Below are 13,513 nucleotides of genomic sequence, written 5' to 3'. Positions count from 1 at the left end.
ATTGCCCTTACACTCCCAAGAGACACAGAGAGGGGGGAGACCGAGGGAGAGAGTGAGTGAGTGCGCGATGGGGAGGGGTAGGAGAAAGGTCTAGTCATGTGAGTCGCTCTGCCGTCTTCTGCCATTTGACGTTCCGACTTTTAGACTCTTCTTCTCTTCTTGTGTACCTTTTTGTTTGTAATTTAGCTTTTGCCTCCAGAAGCCACGGAACAGAACAAAAACAAGCAAGAGAAAACAAACAACAACAACAAAAAGTAAAAATGAGCAAAACGCAACAGAGAGAAGAACATCAGCAGCGGCAACAGGCAAGACAGACAGACAGACAGACAGACAGACAGACAGACAGAGACACGCAAAGCAAAAAGGCTATAAAAATGCCTTAAATGTCGTCCATACATAAATATCGCATATCGCATCTTACATATGTACATGTGTACATATATAATACTCATATATATATCTGTATCTGTATACCCAATATACGCGCTTTATTCTCTGCTTTTTCTTCGGGTCGCGCTGACAACAAAGCGCTAAAAAATGCAAGAAACATCAAGCCAAAGTCTTGGATACACTGCAATTGATGACGGTTGACTTTTGGGTGATAAATAACTATAAATGTTTTCGCATTTAGCCACAAATTAGATCAAAGCTAAGGCTGTGACATGCCCCAAATCGCTGCAGTTCTCTCTGCCAATCCACAATAAACCGAACTCTGCTGCTGCATTTGCCAGCCTCTGCTGGTAACGCTCATACCCTGCCGTAAGGGTATTTAAATAAACTTAAGAACAACCTGTTTGCATTGTTTTTGTGCTCAGCGGCCGCGGCAGTGACAGCGACAGCGACAGAGCGACAGGTTTTTTTTTTGTGTAAAAACTTAATGCGGGCCAAAATCTCAGTTCAGGCCGACCAGCCGCCTCCCCTTCAGCCGCCCCACACCGCCTGGTAGGGTGGAATTTGAAAGCTTAGACTAGTCTCTCTTCTGCTGCTGCTAGTGCTGGCTCCCCCCTGCCCTGCCGCTATCCGCTGTTGCTTCTTCCCCCATGTGGATCGTGATTCTTTTCGATTTTGTTCTAAGCTTCGCTCTCTCTCTCTCTCGCTCTCTCTGGTTCTCAGTCTGCGTCAAGCTGTTTGCGATGTGGTGGCCAGAGCGAGATGGAATGAAACCAGTTTTTGGAGCTTCACTTAACAAACTTTTGCTTTATTATCTTCGGGCCCTCTCACTCGCACAGCCACAGTGCCGGTCTTTTAATGGATCTTTGGATAGCTGTGGAAAGGGAAGGGTGAGCCGGGCAACCTGCTCTGAGAGCTGGAACTGTCGATCGATTCGTCTGTCCCTCAAATGATTCACCTGTAAAAAGTCGCGCATGAGTCAAAACCTGTACTACAGTGTGGTACACATGTGTATCATCGAAACTGCATTGCAAACCAAAACGAAATGCGAAATTCTTCTCGCACTCTCAAAGTCAGAGACAGAGGCAGAGGCAGAGGCAGAGCTCCTCCACTGACCTAGACCATGACTAATCGCTGAGCAATTGTCACTGCACTTTACGCTGTAAACTACTCGTTTCAGTTGCATTAAATATTTATGCGCTACATTTCGCTCTTCGATTAACTTTCCCCTAATTAAATGTCTTTCAATTAGCTGCTTTCCAAATGAGAAAAATTGTGGAATGGTATTGCCAGGGGAATGGATTGCAATCGATTAATGGCGGGGACAACAGATTTCGGTTTGATTAAATGCAAGTGAATAAAGGATTAGACTGGGTAAGCCGCCAAATACTCTTTGCCAATGATAGAACTTGGCAATTTTCCCCAATAACTCTGTTCCTGTAACGCACTATCCGCTGTTTGTTTGTGTTAAACACGAATTGGACATTGTGCGTAGAGAGTGAGAGAGAGAGAGAAGGGAATGGTCAAACAGAAATGATTGTCAAGGCATTTAGATAAGTGAGCAAGACAAGTGTACAAATAAAGTTACTCACGCACAAGCCTGCGATAGGGAAATAAAATGGATTGGCTTGTCCGTCCCCAGAGGAAGTGAAAAATGTTTACTCTCTGCGCCGCTGCTGAGTGATGGATAGACGACAGATGCAAACCAGATCCAGATTTCATGGAAATTTGAGAACAGAAACAACAAACGGATAGACAATCAATTTTGGCGACATTTAACTTGATCTCGTGGGTCCATAAATTACCTCCCCTAGATTAATTGTTGCGAATAAGCGAGTTAGTAGATACTCATATGCATATGAGACAAGAGAGCTGGAGAGTTGCTAGAAGTGTTCTGTGTTCTATCAGAAGTTTGCAATCTTTGCCGAGTTGTTGCCCGTTGGTTACCGGGAAACAGAGATACAAAGATACGAAGCGGAACATGTGTCGACGCTGTTGATGGTTGATCTATTATAAGAATTAGGTATTCCTTTTCGTCTAGGTTTCGGTTTCGGTGCGGGTTTGGTTTTGGTTTTGCTTGGGGGCTTAGCTGAACTGAACTCGACGCCGCGTTCAAGGTAAAGCGAAAATTTGCAATTAAATGAAATGAAAATTTCATGAGCTCTTCTTGCCCCCTCAGCGCTCAGGTGCGTTGAACCTGTCTCTAGTACCTACTCTTTCAGTGTGACCATAAAATGTTGTGTAGCAAAAGGAAAGAAAACGGGCTCGGTTTCAGATTTGAGGAACATTTCCGTAGACTCAATTCGGGCCTCCCTCTTTACCACCCCAACCGACTCTCTATTGCAGCTTTCGATTGTTCAGAGTATTAAATGAGGAGGAAGGCCCGCGAAGATGTATTTTGAACGCAAACAGGTGCGCAAAAAATACTAGAAAAACTACCAGGAGGTACCCAACGAGGTACAGCAGAGGAGCAAAGAACGAAGCAGAAGAAGTGCAGAGCGCTGAAAGCCTGAAACTCGAACCCATTGAGTCGGGCGCACACCAAAAAGCAGGAGGTAGCAGGAGAATTCGAACTCCTGCCCGAAGGAGCTGTAGAAGAAGGCAAAGCCGTTCTCCTTTTCTTTTTATTGGACCATTTGCCAGGGACAAGTCGCTTGTCCCCAGCCACATAGAGCGTGCAAGGATAACGGCCACAAAACGGCGACCGTCGGCTACCAAACGATGATGAAACGACGCTGGTCGAACAACGGGGGCTTCCTGCGCGTGCCGGAGGAGTCTTCCTCGGAGGTGACATCCTCCTCCAACGGCCTCGTGCTGCCCTCCGGCGTCAACATGTCCCCCTCGTCCCTGGACTCGCACGACTACTGCGACCAGGATCTCTGGCTCTGCGGCAACGATGGGCAATATGGCAACAGCAACGGCAGCGGTGTCGCTCTCGGTGTCGCCCAGCAGCTGCAACAGCAGCAGCAGCAGCAGCAGCAGCAGCAACAACAACAGCAGAGCGTCATCACGCTGGCGATGCACGGCTGCTCCAGCACCCTGCCCGCCCAGACCACCATCATTCCCATCAACAATGGCTCCACGAATGGCTCCAATGGAAATGGCCACTATGTGCCAGGTGCCACCAATCTAGGCGCCCTGGCCAACAGTCTCGGCCTGGTCAATGGCGGAGGGATGGTTAACGGAATGCAACAGCAGCAGCAGCAGCAACAGCAGCAGCAGATGCAGAATGGACACGGTCTCATCAATTCCACAACGCCCTCGACCACGACACCGCTGCACTTGCAGCAGAACGGTCTCGGTGTCGGACTCGGAGGAGGCGTCAATGGAATGAACCTAAATTCGCATCTTCACACAAATGGCAATTCGAATGGCCTTCTGGGAGGCGGCAACATCGGTGTCGGCATCGGTGGCGTAATTGGAGGTGTCGCAGGAGGCGGTGGCATGGGCATGGCCATGCAGCATACACCGCGCAGTGATTCAGCAAATTCCATTTCATCAGGTGAGTTCCCCAATAGGGTTATAGGTCGCCGTTTCTGAAGGAAACTTACTTAAATAATCAAATTTTAATCAAATCTAAATTCTGCAGAAATTCCAAGAGAAATACAATTCCCGAAATTGTCCCTGAATTTTGTGGGTTTTTATTTTCCTAATTGAATATTTCTGCATCACTTTTCTCTTAATTAAATATTTCCAAAAACTAAATGGTATTTTTTTTGGAAATATTCCCGTTCATAAATTGAGTCAAATATGTGGTTTGATTGTGCAGGCGAATTCCGCAAATTGTTGCCAGGGTTTTTCCTTTTTTCATCTCCCTTTTGTTTTATTTTCGAGCGTGCTCCGGACCACGCCCATCTGTTGCAGTGCATTGCACTAATTATATTTTATTACACGAAAGAGCATTTTATGAGGCATTTTTTATGGCGTTTCTTCTGATTCCACATCTCCAAACCCCCCCCAGCACACACTCTGTCTCTCTTGCTGTTTCTGTTTCTCTTTGCTGAAGTGTCGAGAGGATGGATGGATGGGGGAGCAGAGTCTTCAGAGTCAGTTTTCGTATGAGGCTGAGGGGGAAGAGGGCTGTGGAGTGAAGTGCAGGGCAATAAAACAGTGTGAAGGAGGGAGGCATGTCCATGTGCATGTGCATTGTTGTTCAGTTTATCAGCCAGCGCAATGGTACACTGCACACGCACACACACACACACAGACAGCAGCGAGAGAGAGTGAGAGAGAGAACGAGCCATGTGCTACGGGGAGTATAAGGGCGGTTTTAGTGGCTGTTGCTGTTGCTGCTCCCGGCAGCTGAAGCGGGACTGACGACTGACTGCAGCTCGATTACGAACCTACCTCAAGTTGTTCTATATTTAGGGCCTCCCCGCAGCGAACGAGCAACCGAGTCGAAGGAATTCTTCTCCATCTTCTCCATCTTTTGCTTCTTCTTTATGCTTGTTTTTTTCCCCCCCATCCATCCCCTGCCTCCTTCGGCTGTAACTGGCTGCAATTGTGCAGCGGTCGCCGTGACGTCATCCGGTCTCGGTCTCTGTCTCGGTCTCGGTCTCCGTTTCGTGGCAGCCTTCGGTTGCTGTGGAATTGACCTCGTGCCAAATGCAGTGACCGGGTAAACCAGGTCAGGTCGGGGTCAGGCTCCTCTCGGGACAGTCACTTGGACAGGGGTTGCAGGATTGCATTTGCATTTCGAACCAAATTGTGCGGATGCGTGGGAGTTCAAGGACACAGCACAATCTGTAATCGATGCAGGCAGGCAGGCTGCCATTGCGTCTATGACTGTGACTGTGACACAATTTCCAAGTGTTAGCACCGGGGCAGGGTCATTAGAGTGGCAAAAGAAAGAGAGAAGAGGAGCTGCATTAGATGCTGGAAGCGATTAAAAGCTTGAATCCTCCTTCTGAGGATTTATTTAAGTAGGAAAAGTAAAGTAAACATTTCCAGTTCTAATTTATTTTCTTAAATTCGCAAAATTCAATGAAATTTGCTTACTTTCTGCCGCATCTGTTTATCCTGACTTGAGCTCTTAGTTAGTATTTCCTTGAAACCATCGAGTATGTTCCATCAAACAGACTATATTTAGGTCACACTCAAACTAGGGCACGCCTTTGATCCAGGCCAAGCGGCGGGCAAGACAGCAACAAAATGTACCGCAAGGACAAACTGAACTGAACTTAACTGTCAATGTGCACACATGCAGCGGTCTCTCTCTCTCTCTCTGTCTCGCGCGCTACGTGCCTGTGCGAAAAGTGTGACAAGCTCAAGTACACGACCTTAGCCCCTGAAAGAGATGGCTGCTGTTTCTGTGGCTGCTGCTGCTAACTGCAGTGCAAGGCAGCAACAGCATCATGCTTGCGTTAGTGTGTGTGTGTGTGTGCATGTGCGTGCTCTTTGAACAACTGTTTTTTTTGTTGTTTTGCTGTTACGATTCTATTCTGTTTCGTTTCTGGACATACGGGTTGTTGTTTGTTTCGGCTGCGCTGCGTTGCGAGCTTATTTGCATTTCTTTTGTCCAACTTTCTTGGGGGTTGCTCGATATTTTTCTATGACATAATTTGTGCTGTGCCGGTGCTGTACGATGCGATACGCGTATCTGCGGGCTGTACGCGCTTCAAGCCGATCCTAAAGCTCAAGGACAGCAACAAATAAAGGTGGAACGGTGCGCCGCGGCGCGGCATCGGAGCAGCAGAGTTATACAATGACAAACAATTGAAACAAAATATACTCGGGGTAGTGCTGTTGTGCTCGTAGTATTTGTGTGAACGATAAAACCAGAACGATAACGCCAGTTGACAAGTTTTTTGCTTGTCTCTCTGACGACGACGACAACTTGCACTACGCCACACACTCTTGCAATTACCCACCTTATATCTACATGTGTGTGTGTCCGTATTCGCATGACGAAAAAATTGAGGTCAATGATTTTGTGCCGCCATTTCACAGTTGCTATCGACAATCGCGATCAGCCGAACGGCAAGCGCAGCGCAGCAGCAGAGAGCACTTCGTGTGCAAGCGAAGCGCCAAGAACCGAACGAGCGGCCGACCGTCCGAGCACCAAAACTAATGAGCGCAAAAGCGTAATTACGCTCTCCCGCTCATTGGCGCTCGTGGAGCAAAAGGGCCAGGCGGGGCGGTATGGTGCGGGGCGGTCTGGTCTGTTGACGCCCGCATTGCTCATGATCGCACTTCCAGTCTCTCTCTCTCCCCGCCTCTACATTCGCTTTGAAGCTCCTCCTCTGCCCTCTTTGAAAAACACCTACCCCTCTCCCACCCTTCGCGATACAATGTACGGGTGGGTATCTACTTTGTTGTAAGCGAGATGCACACACCACCGTCGACGCCGACGCCGACGCCCGCCTGACATTGATAAGCTCCCCTCCCCGACTCTGCTGGCACTACAATTGCTTGACTTTGACTTTTAGACGTATTTATTTATATTTATGCAAAATATTCTGTTTGCCATGGATGGAAAACGATTAGGATCTCAGAGTTATGGAAGTTAACCCTCACCAGAGATCATAACTAATGGATCTACTATTGCAGAAAGTGAATCTTAGCAAAAATATACGTAAACTTGTTCTGTGCTCAATCGGAAATGTATTGTGAATTCCTGGCACTAGAACAACTGACACCCTTATTAATGGAATTTGTTTGTCACTCTTCAATGATTTCATTTAGCATTTCCCTCGCACAGATAAGTAAAACAAAACTTGATTCATATTCAAATTTCAAAAACATTTGAAAACGCCTAACTGCATTTGGCGGCCATCTTGCAAGTTAGTCACTCGCACAGCAGTGACGTCACAGGCCATAGAAAGCGCTCTGTAACGCCATATGTGTGTGTGTGTGTGTGATTGTGTATTGCATTATTTTTGGCTATTTTCGAAGAATTTGCAAAGAGAGAATGGGACAGGGAGATAGAGAGAGTAAGAGAAGAAGCCAACTGGAGACATTCAAGTGCAATAAAACGCTATCACAAGCTCTCTCACGGTGCTCCTCTATCTCTCTCTCTCTCTCTATGCGAACACGTTTTTATAGGTTAATGACACAACCGGACCGGCCTGCAGCTGGGGACTATGACTATAGCAAGTCAACGCAACGCAACTAGAAATAATTTATATACTAAATATATTTATATTCACTTGGAATCAGCAAAAAACAATAACGGCAACAACAACACACGAGCACAGCTGCAAGTCCGAAAGCGAAACAGCGATAGGAGCGATAATCGAAAAGTGAAATTTAATTGTGCAAAAATATTCCAAAAATGTTTGCTGTTGTTTTAGAAATATTTACACTCGTTTTGCTCCACTGTGGCTGCCGCAAGCAGCCAGGCGCTAAAAATATTATAATTATTATTTAAAAACAAAAAATAAAAATGGCCCAAAGTATGTCAGTAGTGTGTATGCACAAATGATGTCCAAAATACAATAAAAATAGAGTGAAAAAATAGAAAAAGAAATTGGGAAATATTTTTGTATATAAAAACACACACACTAACACACAGAGGAACGTGTCTATTCTTGATTAGCCGCCAGAGAAAGAAAGAAAAAGTGGAAGACAGCAAGACAGCAAACAAAAGAAATTAAAGACCTAGAGCAAAAGATTCCAAAATAGAGAAAGAATTTCGGATAAGTTCTTACAAATAACTTGTGAAAAGTTACCAAGAGAAACTTTTATGTCATATCATCTCTCTCGCACTCTGTCTCTCTTGCTCTGGGTAGAGTAACATCTGTTAGATAAGCTACCAAAACCAAGGTCTTGTTAGGGACCAACTAACACACTTACACTCATAAAGTGCCATCTCATTTCTCTTTCTCCCCAAGTCTCTCTGTGGCTTCTTCTCTTTCTGTGATATTCTCTCCCACTCTGGCTACCAATTAGTGCAGCATTCTTGACTGCTCTGCGACTGACTCCGACAACTTTCTTCTGTTTGGACAAAACGAGTTTCCGCCGTCAGACACCATTCGTTTGGTATTCTGCTTCTTGACTTTCTTCTTCACTTCGGGACGGGACTGACTTCGGGCTTCTATAAAAGCAATAAAGTTGTCTCACTTTCTTTCGTCTTGCGGTGTCTCTCTCTGCATCTCTCTCTCTCTCTCTCTCTCTCTCTCTCTCTGTCTCTCTTTTGGGGCGGGTGAAAGTTGTTGTTGGCTGCTGCTGAAGCATGATTTTCCACTTTTTCTTTGCCCCCCTTTTCCGTGGCATGTTCGTTCGCCGATGTTCAACTGCAATCGCGCGGAGCAGAGAGAGATGGAATGCATTTTTCTGATTTATGCACCGCTGATTGCTTGCAAATTTTTCCTTCGGCAACATCTTGCTGATTTAACATAAATTTCCCATTGTCTGCCAATTGTTGAACTTGAAACACACACAGCTGAAAAATGGGGAAAATGGGTGTAAAAGACAGAGAGTAAAGTGGGGAAAGGCTGGCTGCCTTGATTGATCCTCAAATGCAAAATGTGTACATAAATCTCCTCCTCCATCCACTCGGCGATGATTTCCATCAATTTGTGTTGGTGATTGAAGTGAATGGGGATAGTGCTCTGGCTGATTACAGAGCGGTAGCTAGATCCAATCACGATATGTGCATTTATGTACTTTCCAATGATTTTGAATTGAAAATCCATTTATTTTCCAACTAGCCATTTTCTGATTTAATTCTAATTAAATTCTCTGACATTGACACCAATCGAATGCTCAATTAACTGCTTGAAAAATATGTATATAAATATCTGCCATCACATATTCAAATCTTTATAATTTGCAATTATTTTTGTTGCCAATTAATTTGAGAATATGACAAATCAAACAAAATAAAACAAAATTGCGATCCCCCCACCTGGGCATGAGGATGAGCTCATTATAATCATTTCACGACCATCATTTGTGCTCAAATATATGAGCTGGATTTCCATATTTAGTTGGTCCACTGCGTGATTCTAACCCTTGACCCGCGACAGTCACGCAATGCCAAAAAACAAAGCAAAGTCAAAAATGGAGGTGCAAATGAGTCAAGTTATGGCTTCCAGATGGTTTCTGCCGTAAACAGACACTCTGACAGATCTCGAGAGAACTGCCATAAAGCGGGAAATGCAATTTTTAATGGCAGAACTTTATGGGCACTCAATGAACTTTGATCAGGGTGTTCAAGTGGGGTTAAAATATCCATTAGTAATATCCATCTAGTATTTACATAATAGTCTTCCACCATTTAATTCATTCAAGAAAAACCTTTGATTAATTACTATTTTCAATTCTCTTTCGCTTCAGGTATGTGTACATCGAACAAACTTATCAAAGCTTTTGCGATTACGCTCCATGAGCGACAAACGGGTAAGCCCAAGGAGAGAGGCAGGGGAGGGAAAGAGTGTTAGATAGTGTGTGCCCGAAAGTAGGTCAGACAGCAGCAGACCACCAGCCCCTCCAACAACCAACAACCAACATCATCATTAGCCATAAATTGTGCCCCACACTGACACAGCGTGAGGCGCCCACGCTCCAGGCTCTCTCAGATGCAACACCTCGTGGAAAGCTGGCTAAAACTTATCCACCAGAGCAGCCAACAGGCCGACATCATCTCATATCTCAAGAGTAAATTGATGGAAATTTCAGCTTCAATTAAAGACTCGAATCAATTAGAGAGCAAAGTCTTTTTTGGGGTGTGTATCGTATTACGACGAGTTTTGTACTCGCCAATGACCTCAAAATGGAAATGTTTCTTCTTCACTTTCGTATTGGATTTCGTATGGAGTGTGCATAACCTGATTCTATGGGAAGATGGAGGAGAAATGGCAGTAGCCACTGGCGCTTGTAGTTACATTTATCGTTGTATTTCCTCATAAATTCCACTTTAGTGACCCACCTCCCGAGCATTATTTGTGCGTTGAATAGAAATGCAAACTAAACATTGACCCGAATCTGTCAATTAACCCAAATGACTGCCACACACACAAAAGACAGTCCCAGAGGCCCCAAAAAATTCTGCCGATCAAGAAATGAAAAGAATGCGCAGGGAGCCAAAGTTCCGGACTGCGTGACGTTGGTCAGACCCGACCGGCCCGGTGTGCCTATCGCTGGTGTCGGTTATCGGATGTTATCGCTGTGGCCGCATCTTGTGGCAGCCTGCCCATAAATGCGAGAACCCGAAAACGGAACGAACATCAAATCATTCCATGGGCCAACCAACTACATCGACAGCAATCCCTAGTACTTGTATCTCAGAAAGTAGGGCAACCATTCAGCGGCAGCGGCAGCGGCAGCGGCAGCACCACACGAATTGTAACCCAAATTTGTACGCACACGCATTTTCGACACTCACCCACCCCCGTACGATTCCCAAGCACACGAAGCGAGCAGTGAGCAGTGAGCAGTGAGCAGCGTGCGCGTGACAGGGATGGCAGGTGAGAGAGGAGCAACAGTGAAAGAGCGAGAGAAACAGAGAGAGAGAGAGAGAGGAAGGGCAGACGACGACGACTGTTGCGTTAGCCCCCGAAATCTTTCACTATTTCGTAATGGGCAAAAGGTGATTTAGCTCAAACTAGAATCCATTCGGAATGGCCCCGCACACACCCACACACACACACACACACACACACACAGAGGGAACTACAGTCCACGATTTTCGTAATCGGAATTATTCCATTGTGTGGGTTGTGCGGGGGGGGGGGGGGGGGGGGGGTTCTTCTGTGCTGCTTTTCAATAAACTAAAAACGTGCGTAGGGCCTAGGTGAATGTTGGAGAGAGCGAGTGTCTGGTACATAGATAGTGGGATCTCTCTCTCTCTCTCTCTCTCTCTCTCTTTCTGTCTGTAACTTGTTATCGCTTCAAAATAATATAAACAAAAGCAGGCGAGAATTTCAAGTGCTTAAATGTACCAAAGAAGAACAGTGGAACCAGCGACTGATAGTAAAAAATAGTTTCTTCAGCTTAAAGTTAATCATCCTAAGCTATCCATCTCAGATTGCAGCTTTCAAGCCATTTCAGTAGCCTGTACTAAGCCCGTTTCCGCATCGCATCGCATCGCATCGCTGCTCTCAGCTAATGGCCGACAAATGCCAAATACTTACAGGGCTGAAAAAGTAAAAAAAGCTTTTGCGCGTTCGTATGTAAATGAGACGAACGACTGGTAGTAACTACAGACTATAATATGACATGCTACGATGATGAAAAGCCAGGCATTTCCTAAGCTCAAGCTTGAACGTGTTTGTGTTTTCCTTTTTTAGCCTTCACACTTGACCAAAGAGTTCATGAACTGGCAGACGGAGGAGACCAGTAGACGTAGTCGGAGGCTGGTTTTGTGTTCACTTTTTAACGATTGGCTAATTATTTGACTCACAGTCTGGGCTCTGGCTGTGGCTTAGGGTTCAAGTTCAGGGTCCAAGTCAAAGTCAAAGTCGGAGTTGGAGTTTGTACTAAAAGCAAAAGTGCGGAAGTTTCCTAGATAACTATTTTGAAATGATAATTAAATGTGGGGTTTTAGCTCAGTTTTGGGTACAGTTCATTCAACCCTTACCACCCGTACAGGCTGCACTAGTTTTAAGGGAAAAAGGCACAGACTGCCAAGGCTCAGGTCTTTCTGTCCTAATTGGGGTTGATGCGTCCTTTGCGTGTGGCAAATCAATAACTCTAGTACGGGGCTAGTCCCCGGGGGTACAAGTGCTTCACTTGTTTGCTTTTGGGCCACCCTAATCACAGACCCAAAAGAGAGCGGCGAGAATGGTGACTGTCAACTTTCGCTCTGGGTGTTGTTTTTTTTTTTCGGCGCCTCCGCATTCGATGGTGATAACACAGTGCCCCACAATCGTGGGTTCGAATTGAGGTTACTCCCCATGTATGGGTGGGGGAAGTGTAGATCGGGTGTTGCTCGGGGGGAGAGGACTGGCTGTGTGTGTGCGAGCGAGCAGCCCGTACATTGTAGATATCAGCATTTAGCTGATAATGCACATTTGTGCTATTTATTTTGCTATAATAACACACTGTCCCTCCCCGTCCCGTCCCGTCCCATTCCGTTTCTTCTTGTTCTTAATATAAACAATGCTCTGTCGCTCCGCCTCTGCCCCGTGTGCTGATAAGATAAGGAACTGCTAGTCGTGGGGGGATCTGAAGCGTGGATCGTTCCCTGGCAAGTGGAATGCAAACGCTTGCGCTGCAAACGAAAGCGAAATTCTTTGTGCATAGGAAAGGAAATGAAAGCTCTACAAATTCTTCGCATACGTTTTTAGTTTCATTTTCGGCACAGCAAATCAGAATTGATATATTTCCCATGTATTTTCGCTTCAATTACATTTTTTGGTGTCACTCCAATGAAAATGAATGGCCCAAAGTGTGTTAAGGAGAGATCTGCCCACCGTATCGCCCAACCGCCTCCTTAGACAGCTCCAACTCGTGTTTGTCCAAAAGGAAAAAGAAAGTCGTATGTGGCGTGTAGGAGGAGCAGGCGAAGGCGAAGGCGAAGGCGGAGGCTTTCGACTGCAATTACTCAGTAATTTCTTAATTGTTTCGCCACACTTCACTTTGGTTTGCGAGTGAGTTTATCAACATAATTATATAAAATATGAAAACATACAAGTAAAAGTAAGCGAGTCTCAGAGTATCTGAGTATCTGAAACTGTGTCAGCTCTAACCGCAGGCCAGCTTTGCCATCTGCTTCGATCCGAAGGCTAGACGTCGAGCCTGAGACTTGCAAAATTTCTTTGATCGACTCGATCGGTGCTGCTGCTGTGGTGGGTGTTGCTGCTGTATTTTTCTCTCATTTTTTTTGTTTGTTTCATGAAGGTTTTTCGGCTAAACAAATAAAACGTTAAGCCGCAAAAAACAAAAAAAGATATACAACAAAAAAATGAAATGTTAAATAAGCACGCACTTGTCTGTCTGTCTGCCCGGTTATTTGTTTAGAAAAAAATACAAATGGATGAAAACACTCGTTAAAAAAATATATAAAATTGTTACAAGGCTAGCCCCATGCCTGACAAACGGCACGAATTTATTGTTTAAATTGAACAAACACAAATTTTTAGCACACAAAAGTAATGAGCGCAACAAAATGATGCGAATAATTGGGCTAATTGTTCAGCGATTTTTCAAGTTTATTGGTTGGGTTTTACTTGGGTTAACA

At 45.3% G+C, this 13,513-nt stretch overlaps 1 protein-coding gene across 3 annotated transcripts in view; it reads left to right on the top strand.

Moving 5' to 3' along the window:
- Nucleotides 1-13,513, top strand: part of LOC117589475 (ecdysone receptor) — a 64,964-nt gene that overhangs the window by 32,532 nt on the left and 18,919 nt on the right. The window contains exon 2 of one of the 3 annotated variants that reach the window (XM_034281420.1): nucleotides 2,737-3,892. The exons of the other annotated variants lie outside the window; for them this stretch is intronic. Coding sequence (XP_034137311.1) covers nucleotides 3,112-3,892 — 781 coding nt within the window. The 5' untranslated portion in view covers nucleotides 2,737-3,111. The remainder of the gene's footprint in view (nucleotides 1-2,736; nucleotides 3,893-13,513) is intronic. 3 annotated transcript variants of the gene reach the window in all.

Source organism: Drosophila guanche, unplaced genomic scaffold (genome assembly GCF_900245975.1).
Source record: "Drosophila guanche unplaced genomic scaffold, DGUA_6, whole genome shotgun sequence".
NCBI lineage: Eukaryota > Metazoa > Arthropoda > Insecta > Diptera > Drosophilidae > Drosophila > Drosophila guanche.
The sequence above is the reverse complement of the archived record's forward strand: the minus strand, read 5'-3'. Positions and strand labels throughout refer to the sequence as shown.